Source organism: Oncorhynchus tshawytscha, linkage group LG07 (genome assembly GCF_018296145.1).
Source record: "Oncorhynchus tshawytscha isolate Ot180627B linkage group LG07, Otsh_v2.0, whole genome shotgun sequence".
Lineage (NCBI taxonomy): Eukaryota > Metazoa > Chordata > Actinopteri > Salmoniformes > Salmonidae > Oncorhynchus > Oncorhynchus tshawytscha.
Window position 1 is genome coordinate 4,798,441 of NC_056435.1, and position 10,404 is coordinate 4,808,844.

Below are 10,404 nucleotides of genomic sequence, written 5' to 3' on the forward strand. Positions count from 1 at the left end.
TCTCTCGCTCTCGCTCTCTCTCTCTCTCTCTCTCTCTCTCTCTCTCGCTCTCTCTCTCGCTCTCGCTCTCTCTCTCTCTCTCTCTCTCTCTCTCTCTCTCTCTCTCTCTCTCTCTCTCTCTCTCTCTCTCTCTCTCTCTCGCTCTCTCTCTCTCGCTCTCTCTCTCTCTCTCTCTCTCTCTCTCTCCTCTCGACCTCCCTCCTTCAATGTGAAGCCCTTGTTTCATTTCTGACATCCAAACACCCACTATCCACAGGAATGTCCATTTCTACAGCAAAAATAAACAAACATGACAAAACATGCTGGCATTTGCAGAAATCTATCTATATGCTGAGCAGTTGCTTATTGTCAATTTTCTGTCATACACATGTCAGTGTCTTAGCTCTGTTTCCTGTCTACCAGCAAACATTTCAAATCCTTTCAATTAGCCTCATCTCCTACTGATCCACGTACTGACCCCCCTCCCTCAAATGACTACTGTGGAGTGGTGTGTGTGTGTGTGTGTGTGTGTGTGTGTGTGTGCGTGTGTGTGTGTGTGTGTGTGTGTGTGTGTGTGTGTGTGTGTGTGTGTGTGTGTGTGTGTGTGTGTGTGTGTGTGTGTGTGTGTGTGTGTGGATGGGTATGTGTGTGTGAAAGAGAGAGAGCATGTGTCTGTGTGTGTGTCAGTGTGTGTGTCTCGGTGTGTGTGTGTCAGTGAGTGATGTGTATCCTTGGGATTGGTCCACAGGTAGAGGTGCAGAGTCTTGAACACAGAGCCCTCCCTGTTGAACATAAACCAGGCTACGACATCTTAACCACTGACACACTTCACCTCCTAACCATTCATCCTGGACTGCCTCTCTGCTCTGCTCTCCATCCACTGTCCTCCACAGTATACAGTCTCATCTGCCACAATTGCTGTTTACCAGCTTACCTGACCCAGCTCTACAACAGACAGGACAGGACTGAGGAGGATGAGCAACATGGCCATGGAGATCGTTGCCTTCATCCTGAACATATCTGGATGGATCCTGGTCTGCTCCACGTTGCCTACTGACTACTGGAAGGTGTCCTCCGTGGATGGGACGGTCATCACCACGGCGACCTTCTGGTCCAACCTGTGGAAGACCTGCGTCACGGATTCTACAGGAGTGTCCAACTGTAAAGATTTCCCCTCCATGCTGGCTCTAGATGGTCAGTCCAAACTTTAGCTGGTTGCTATTTTTGCTGTGATGTTGTATTGTCATTGTAATTGTATGCGATTATGTGTATTTTTGTGTTTGCATATGTGTTTGTGTGTGTGCATGCGTGTGTCTGTTTGTGATTATAATGGAGATATATATATATGTGTGTGTGTGTGTGTGTGTGTGTGTGTGTGTGTGTGTGTGTGTGTGTGTGTGTGTGTGTGTGTGTGTGTGTGTGTGTGTGTGTCTTTTCTTTGACCTAATCACAGATGTGTTACATCCTGAGCATCCGTCTCCTGGGATGAATGGCTGGCTCTGAAAAAAGTGGTATTTGGAATTTGATAACCCTATTGGTTTGTTGGCTTAAGCCCAAGAGCCTCTAAAAGATACACTACCAGAGGCCAGAGACACATTTGAACCGGGTGTTCAAGCTGCCATTTGAGGATACAATGCTTTTAAAGTGGCAATGAGAGGAAAACTGAGAAAGTCAGAGCACTTTTACAAGTGTGAGATAACTCTGTGTTTGTCTCTTTATCTCTCTCTCCCTCACACCCACACCCACACACACCCACCCACCCACCCACCCACCCACCCACCCAGTGTATATCCAGGTTTGTCGGGGCCTGATGATTGCGTCTGTGTGCCTGGGGTTCTTTGGAGCCACCCTGGCCCTGATGGGAATGAAGTGTACCAGGATCGGGGGCTCAGAGAGCACCAAGGCCAGACTAACAGGCCTCTCAGGCCTTCACTTCATACTCAATGGTGAATATTCATTATATTGTGTGCTTGTTGAACTCCTCCTTGCTATTTAGACCAGAGCTGAGTCCTCTGTTTTCTCTGCAGGGCTTTGCTCCTTGACTGCATGCTCCCTGTACGCACACAGGATCACATCAGAGTTCTTTGACCCACTCTTTTTTGCTCAAAAGTAAGTGTTCAGCTTAACTGTGCTACTTAATGTCCTACTGCACTGCATGTCGACAAATGAAATGCAGTGAGCACATGTATTTACTAACTGGTCACTGGCTTTGCCGGCTATGCCTGTCCTCTCGTTGCCAGGTTTGAGCTGGGCGCAGCGCTCTTCATCGGCTGGGCTGGCTCGCTGCTCTGCATTTCAGGAGGACTCATATTCTCCCTCTCCTTGTCAGAGGGCTTCAGGTAAGTTTGTACAATTAATTAAACGATGATCAATTACAGAAAATGATTACTTTGACAGACTTGTCTTCCCCCCCCTTCCATTTACTCAGTGTGTTATGTAATCTGTAAGTACTGTACGTATCTCAACATCATGTTGACTGAGACACAGAAATCGAAAGTTATCTATAATAGAGTAGACGGATCGTAAAGCTTGTCATTCAGTAAGTCAATGAAGCAGTTTAATATGAACTGTAATTAAGTTGTTTAAGTACTGGGATATCCAGGGATCACTGTCAACATCTTGTCTCATAGTGATAACAGTATAAGGACATGCACTGTATGTTGATGACTGAATGTTTTCTTTGTGTATAGTATCAACGTATTTATGTGAAAGTCACCTTGGCTGGGGGGCCTAGGGAACTAGTGTATGGGGTGGGATGAATTGGCCTAGATCCGGAGACTTCTGTTTTCTGAACTAGAACTGTTTTTTTACCATGGAAATGGAATGAGGACAATGTATATCTCAAAGGAGTAACCCTTCGTGTTTTCCTCTAGTCGAGCAGAGTGCTCCTACAGTGGTGGTACGTCTATGGTAACCAAGCGTCACAAACCCGGCAAGTCTGCCAACAGTTTCTACAAATCGCCAGTTTCCACAGACCCCCGAGACCCAGCAGAACACTCAAGGCAGTTTGGAAAGAATGCCTATGTGTGACAACGGACGGAACACTGGCATTGCCATATGGTCATATGAGGTGACCATGGACTTTTTGACCCTTGGGCTAAGCTTGTTGAGGTCACCTTTTCATACCTCTTCAACCAGAACCCCAATTCCTTATTGAGACGGATTCCTGTGTGATTACATTACCTAAGGGTGTGATGCATGCCTACTGCTTTTATTTTCCTTAATATGGAACTTCTTTCCAATGCACTGTTCATGGAACATGGTTTTTGATATCTTCTCTGCCAAAGGAGACTCCTTGCTGTCTCTGTGCCTCTGCTGTATAACTGACTTGAACAATGTCACCCCCTGTGGCACAAACAATGCTGGGGGAAATAACCCCTGAAATCAGCAAGAGGAAATAGACAAGCTGTTGGCTCCTCTCTAAAACCACATTAGGTAATAGGCCTCTTCTGTCAACGGACGATAAACAAAAGAAGTCAGATAAGCTTGTTTTCTTCACAGGGCAGGAAATTCGGTTTGGCTAGGATCACAGTATGAACTCCCGGGTCACCTTGAAGGGACAAATGAACGGGTGCTCTTCCAAATCCATTGTTGTTCATTAGATATGCCTCAAGAACAAATATCAGGAATATGTGTCCGTTTGAGGTCATCTAGAAACATTACTCAATTGGTTAATTCCTGTACGTCTCCCAATATGCTGTAATCAGTGGCAATGTCAATAAATGTTTGTTTTTTTGCATACAAGGAATTCAGTGATCATTTTCTCTGAATGATCTGGTGAAAGAACATTAAGTCAGTATAAAGGAAAGGGGGATTGAATAAGTAGACTTTTTAATTGGGGGATTTAACACTTTGACATGGACCTCTGTATGAGTGTCTCATGACAACTACCTCCGGAACTCAACTGTGGAGCCAATGCCCGTCTGCCGTATGCTGTCACTCTTTAGCAGACCACAAGTGAAGCCTAGACGAAGAAAGAGTCAATAGAGAACATTGTGTGCTCTCAAGAAATGTCAAGTTGTTGTATTTTTGCAATATACCTCACACTGAAAGATGGCCCCCTACGTTCTGTTGTCTCGACTGATCACAGAGTTACCAGTCAACAGCAGTCCTGCCCCAGTTGATCTCTGTTCAGACTCGGATATGGGAATCGGAAGTTTCCTCCACCGCCTGCCATCTATCCCACCTTCTGATCAATTGAAACCTTAACCCTGTTACGTGAATCCTCTTGGCCCTCCGAGCCGGGGGACTCTCACCAGCTGGCATGGAGCTACAGCTGGTAGCCGCCCCGTGCTCCCTGCTCCAGTCCTGTGTATCCGTAAACAAGTGTCGGGTGTCCCGCAGCTCTGGTTGGTCAGAGGACCTACTCTGACTACACTACTAAGTTAGGATGATAGCCAGACATCTAGAAAATCAATAATGGTGAGTGATTTCACATTTTGATGTCCATATTTTTCAGAATGAATCCAGAGATGAATTCACCATTTAAAAAATATACAGTTTTATTGCATACAATAAGTCTAAGGTTCCTCATTTGTATGGATTGAAGCATCAGAAGAGCCACATGAATCCCAAGCATCCCTAATTCAAGTCTATTTTGTTACATCAGATTCTAAATTCAAACATGAAGGCCACCAGCAGAATCCTTGCCCCAAAAAGCAGTTTCTTTATGCCAAATTTACAGAAAATCCATTTTGGACAATACTTCTAAACATACAAAAGAATCAAGTACTGTTCCGTACAAAATATACAAGTTGAGTGTGATTTGGACTGTGGTTGAGGTACAGTTTGGCTGCATTTCAACAAGACACCACCAGAGAGCAGTATACCTATACTTTATTTAGAGGACGATCGAGTCAAACTATTGACAGATAGAAATTCAAGCAATGTTCTGTGTATGCATCTTTGGATGGATTCTTACTTAATATTTCTTCAATTCTCATGGTAGGTTATTCTGCAGCAGGTATTTGTGCTTTATAACCCATAATTAACGTGAGGCCCTGCCAGCGAACACAACCACTCTTTTGTTCTTTCTCCGTTATTAGCCCATCATTAATGAAAAGCATGAATTACCACCATATAGGTCCATGCATCACAACAGTGGGTCCATTCCAATGTCCCATCTACTTTGCCGATAACTTTGCCAATAAGCCGAGGGACCCGGTACAAAGAAGACCCTTCTCATCTTCACTCACCACAAGAAAATCCATCACTCCCCATGCAACTAATACCATCAGAGAGAGCCGTGGATTTAAGCATAATTATATGAGGTCAAAGACGTTATGTTTTAATTATATAAGTAAAGCAGGCAGCACACCTAGCTAATAACCTACCGCAGCCCGAGGCAATGTCAACGGACAATGGAAGCGCTTCAGCGGACTCTGAAGTTGTAATTCCTCAGGTAATAAGTTCTTATTGAACTAGTTAAGGTCAGCCCAGCACTGTATTTAAAATAATAATCATCTTGAGATGAGGTCAAGTTTTGCCATAGCCTTTGGGCTGTACTAGGTCATGTTTATGTCCTTTGAATACATTTGATCAGAATAGGTCAAATAATTCAAAACCCAAGGAATCAGCTTGGGACATAGAGATGGGAGGTTTCTGAAACGTGAGATAAATGCTTAGGTCAACATTTTCAGCACCCAAACAAGGTTCTTCAAACCTGAGCAGCAACAGACCCATAGCCACCCTCATGCAGTATGGGAAAAGTGACGACCAGGTACAGCAACAAAAATGACTGTCTCCTTAGTCATACTGAGCCCTGCTACCAAGCTGTTAGGGATGAGCAGGTTTCTTCCCTATCACAGCACAGCACTGCAGGAGACTCGGGCTCCACTGGACGGTGGCTCCACCAAGGAGACACACCATCGTATAGACGAGAGAAAAAGGAATCGCCAATAAGTCAGATCTTGAGAAAAGAGACGCAACCAGCGACGGTCGTAATAAGACAACGTGAGGGTTATCTAGATATAGAGCAAATAGACTGACTCCACACACCAGAGTATCAGGATGAAAATCCGCATGATGCAGATCTGGGGCTTCCTGATGACAGTGCTGGGCTGGATCTTTGTGGCATGCACCATGGCCATGGAGGGCTGGAAGGTCACGCCCATCGGGGGCATGGGCGGCTCGGCTGTCATCAAGGTGGCCTGGTACTTGTCTAACCTGTGGAAGGCCTGCTTCACCGACTCCACTTCTGTCACCAACTGCCAAGACTTCCCTGTGCTCTGGTCCGTGGACAGTAAGTACCGTAGAGACATGCATCATATATAATGTTCTAATTCTATTTCTGTGGTGGGTATGAAGTTGTATATCAACAAGAGGGACACATCTGAAGACAGTCTGTTACGCTCATTTACCCCCCCCCAAAATAGGGTTTAAAACTAATTCTGTTCATATGTGACTATTACTGTACTCTATCTTTTAAGCAAACTTCTTTGAATTTAGACTGTTTCAGTACAGTGACATTGGGTATTCCACTGAAGTTATAAAGCCTACTGTAGTGTAAAATGTGACCTTGCGTTTGGTTGTGTTCTAATCAACCAGACCACATCCAGATTGTGAGGGGCCTGCTGATGGGTGCTCTCTCTGTGGGGATGCTGGGGTTCGTACTCAGTTTCATTGGGATGGAGAGCACCTTCCTCGGGGGCAAGGACAAGGCAAAGCACAGGAAGCTCTTCATCAGTGGTAAAATCACCTGGTAGATGCACACTGTAGCAGATTGAGAGTAGCTGACTGACTCACTTCGTCTTATGCAGGCATTCTGGCTGCGTCAGGATATGCTGTCTACGCAAAATACGTCTCTGGGGAATACTTCAACCCCTATTTTGACGGATTAAAGTAAGTTGACCTGGATGCAGGTTTTTCCATTCAGTTACAAGATAATATTGATTGATTCTCTCTCTCTCTCTCTCTCTCTCTCTCTCTCTCTCTCACACACAAACACTAACACAGGTTTGACCTGGGGACTCCTCTGTTTCTTGGCTGGGTGGGATCAGCTTTCCATATGACAGGGGGTTGGTTCTACTTGGTCTCTGTGTGCAAACTGCTCTGTGAGGACGAGAGGTGAGTACAAGCATAACCAGCCCCATCATCAAATCAAAGTTTATTGTCACGTGCGCCAAATACAACAGGTGTAGACCTTACAGTGAAATGCTTACTTACAGGCTCTAACCAATAGTGCGAAAAAAAAGATGTATATGTGTGTGTGTGTAGGTAAGCAAAGAAATAAAACAGTAAAAATACATTTGAAAATAAGAGTAGCAAGGCTATATACAGACACCGGTTAGTCAGGCTTATTGAGGTAGTATGTACATGTAGGTATTGTTAAAGTGACTATGCATATATGATGAACAGAGAGTAGCAGAAGCGTAAAAAGAGAGGTTGGCGGGTGGTGGGACACAATGCAGATAGCCCGGTTAGCCAATGTGCAGGAGCACTGGTTGGTCGGGTAGTATGTACAGCACAATTGGCCAGGAGACCGTAAAATGGTGGCAGCATCTCCTCCGGCACCATTTTCATCAAATTTTCATCATGGAATAGTTATTAATTTATTCATAACACACTTGTCATTGATTTGTTCTTTCTCATTTTGTATGTTATCTCTCCCAGCGAAACTATAGTCGTCCCTGAACTTCCCGAGGTTGAGAGGGACCAGGCCAAGTCCACCACAGTACAGTCCCCAGTATCCCAGATCACCTCAAAGATCAAGGTTTCATCTGCATCTAAGATTTCTTCAAAATCTGCAGGCTCAGATGTGTCTGCCATCTCCTCAAGGCCTGGTCAATCCGGTCGCGCGTCCAAATTAGAGCGGTCTGGACAGTCCTCGAACTCCAGGCAGTCCTCGAAATTTGGCAGTGGGTCTTTGACGTCTGGTCGTCCATCGAGGTCTCATGGGTCAGTGTACTCTGAGGTGAGCAGAGGCAGTAGTAGTACAGTGTCCTCTTTATCCAGTGGGTCAAGAAGGAGCGAGAGAGAACCGTTTATCAAAAACTCCTACGTATGATCTGGTTCTGTTCATACTATGTGTGATTGTGACTGTATATGATGATTAGTGCTGTCAGAGTTAATCTGTTAAGTCAAGTTAACTTTTTTAAATTTTAGTGAACTAATGTTTTTGAATTGCGATTAATCACATTGTCTCTAAGCTTTCAAAATACAGTGAAAACATCCAGAGTACATCATTTATACAGCTAAAAACAACAATTCAATGTCAAAACAAGTTGACAATGAGGTTCAATTAAGTGTGCTTTGTCAATTTACCTGATTTGCTAACTGTTACTTTGGACAACTCAATTTGAGCAAATTCTGAATTTGAATCACAACAAATCCTTTGATTAACTCAATTAAATGTTTGAATCGTTTGACAGGCCAACAATGATCCAATTGTGATTCTGTATGTGGGGGAAAATCTCTGTATCCAATGGCCTGTTTCCTGGGAATGTTTCACTTTCATCAAATGAACTGCTTCATCACATTCATTGTATTGCTATTTTTATTTTTTATTTTACCTTTATTTTACTAGGCAGGTCAGTTAAGAACAAATTCTTATTTTCAATGACAGCCTAGGAACAGTGGGTTAACTGCCTGTTCAGGGGAAGAACGACAGATTTGTACCTTGTCAGCTCGGGGATTTGAACTTGCAACCTTCCGGTTACTAGTCCATGTCATTAAAGCTTTAAGTTCTCTCTGACTCCATGTTGTTGTTGTTCTCCCTTTTCAAATGATTCAATTGTAGTCTAATCAAAATCAGTATATTTTAAGATATAGAAATAATCACCAACTCTTTTAGATGTTACTTTCCTAATATTGTCAGCACAGTCATACCTGCCAAAGCAGTCAGGGAGGTTGCCTGTAAACAGTCTCTGTTTTTGGTGTTGCCACTCTATTCTGCCCGGACACTGTTTCCTATTTAAACCAAGAGTGATATGCCGCACAGCTGACAGACCGACGCTCCAATCTTGTGCTAAGTGAATATGGAATCATTTTTATTGGATGCATTTTTGTGAATTCCGTGACTAGATTGGATGAAATCAGTAACCTTGCAATAGATCCAGTAACTTACCCTCGGTAGTCCCTGTGAGCGATCCTCTCCACCTGTCCAGACAGAGGAATGTGGAGGAGGTTGGTTCAGATCCTGGGCCTCGAGGTGTCCATGATGGACTGGGTGATTGTGGCCTGCACCCTGGCTATCGACTACTGGAGGATGGCCCAGGTCGGGCGCTGGTCCAACCTGTGGAAGGACTGCTCTGAGGACTCCACCACTGTAGTCAACTGTGTGGACTTCTGTGGACGGTGAAATGTGGTTTGAGTACTACAATCTCTCGTCTCGTATCTGGTATCTCTGTGTGGAATAATCAGGAGTCTTATGGGTGCAGTGTCTGCTAATATGAATTTTTCTCTAAAACTGTATGGGAATGCCAAGCTGTTTTTTGCCTACATTTTCCCTACTCAGGTATAATATTGGATCTGCTCTTTGGCTTGGCCTAGTGAGAGGCTTCCTCATCATATTAGGACCCATTCTGTTCTCTGCCACTATATTCACAGTAGCCCATTCAAAAGGGTTAAATGTACAGTACTGTATAAGCGACAATAAGCATACATGCCTAATTTACATACAACACCACATAAGCATGCTTCTCTAAGTATTGCCTTACCTCTCTAATCTTACTACATTTGCCCACACTGTATATAACTTTTTCTATTGTGTTATTGACTGTACGTTTGTTTATCCCATGTCTTATCCCATCTCTGTGTTTTGCTTTATCTTGGCCAGGTCGTAGTTGTGAATGAGAACTTGTTCTCAACTGGCCAACCTGGTTAAATAAAGGGGAAATAAAATTAAAATAAATAAATGAATGGTGTATTTTCAGTTATCAGTCTACAATGCGATTTGCATAAATGTTGAGTGCATGTTTTCTGAATATATCTTAATTCGCTTAATATAATTTCTCTAGCAGGGTGGAATTGGCCCCTTCCTCCAGATTTCCCATGGTGCCCCTCACCAGAGAATTCTCAACTGGAGAAAACAGCCAATCCAAACAGTCACAGGAGCCAAAGGGATCCAACAAGACCCAGGTCTACAGTGACTGGTTGTGATTGTGTGGCATGTGCATGTTGCAGTGGGAATGAAGTGTTTTTGTATGTAGCTGTTCCGTGTGTATTAGCATGTTTTTCATTTTAAAATGCTATTTTAATTCTTGTGGCAAAACAAATTGTCCAATAAAAATCGACTTTAGCATACTGTCCTCAGCTCTACTCTATAGGTTATATTACATAGATCATTATCAATTCGTCCAAAGAATATTGAAATGAATCAGTTACATGCACCAGTATCTTGTGACCTTAGCTCGGAGGGAGCAGTTCATCCACTGGGATTTAAGATAAAGGGCTATGAGAGAGAGACCTAGTCAAACCCCCATACGA

At 43.7% G+C, this 10,404-nt stretch overlaps 2 protein-coding genes across 3 annotated transcripts; both read left to right on the forward strand.

Annotated features, from left to right (window-relative positions):
- The first annotated feature begins 962 nt into the window (after positions 1 to 962).
- LOC112255404 (claudin-10-like) lies at positions 963 to 3,009 on the forward strand. The gene is made up of 5 exons (XM_024428390.2): positions 963 to 1,173; positions 1,764 to 1,925; positions 2,007 to 2,088; positions 2,220 to 2,318; positions 2,853 to 3,009. Exons 1-5 carry the CDS (start codon positions 963 to 965, stop codon positions 3,007 to 3,009), a joined length of 711 nt encoding a protein of 236 aa, XP_024284158.2.
- Positions 3,010 to 5,649: 2,640 nt separating this feature from the next.
- cldn10e (claudin 10e) lies at positions 5,650 to 8,671 on the forward strand. Of its 2 annotated transcripts, XM_024428391.2 has the most exons (5): positions 5,663 to 6,220; positions 6,526 to 6,666; positions 6,738 to 6,819; positions 6,934 to 7,044; positions 7,591 to 8,671. In XM_024428391.2, the coding sequence occupies exons 1-5, from the start codon at positions 5,989 to 5,991 to the stop codon at positions 7,982 to 7,984; spliced, it is 960 nt and encodes a 319-aa protein (XP_024284159.2). In that variant the 5' UTR covers positions 5,663 to 5,988; the 3' UTR covers positions 7,985 to 8,671. The 2 variants fall into 2 exon arrangements, with proteins under 2 accessions (XP_024284160.2, XP_024284159.2); XM_024428392.2 differs by lacking the exon at positions 6,526 to 6,666 and having other exon boundaries at positions 5,650 to 6,220.
- Positions 8,672 to 10,404: the final 1,733 nt, after the last annotated feature.

Coding starts and splice junctions, on each gene's coding strand:
- LOC112255404 (XM_024428390.2), top strand. CDS start 963: ATGGCCATGGAGATCGTTGCCTTCATCCTGAACATATCTGGATGGATC. Junction 1,926..2,006: donor CCTTCACTTCATACTCAATG/GTGAATATTCAT, acceptor TTTTCTCTGCAG/GGCTTTGCTCCTTGACTGCA. Junction 2,319..2,852: donor TCCTTGTCAGAGGGCTTCAG/GTAAGTTTGTAC, acceptor GTTTTCCTCTAG/TCGAGCAGAGTGCTCCTACA.
- cldn10e (XM_024428391.2), top strand. CDS start 5,989: ATGAAAATCCGCATGATGCAGATCTGGGGCTTCCTGATGACAGTGCTG. Junction 6,221..6,525: donor TGTGCTCTGGTCCGTGGACA/GTAAGTACCGTA, acceptor CTAATCAACCAG/ACCACATCCAGATTGTGAGG. Junction 6,667..6,737: donor CAGGAAGCTCTTCATCAGTG/GTAAAATCACCT, acceptor CGTCTTATGCAG/GCATTCTGGCTGCGTCAGGA.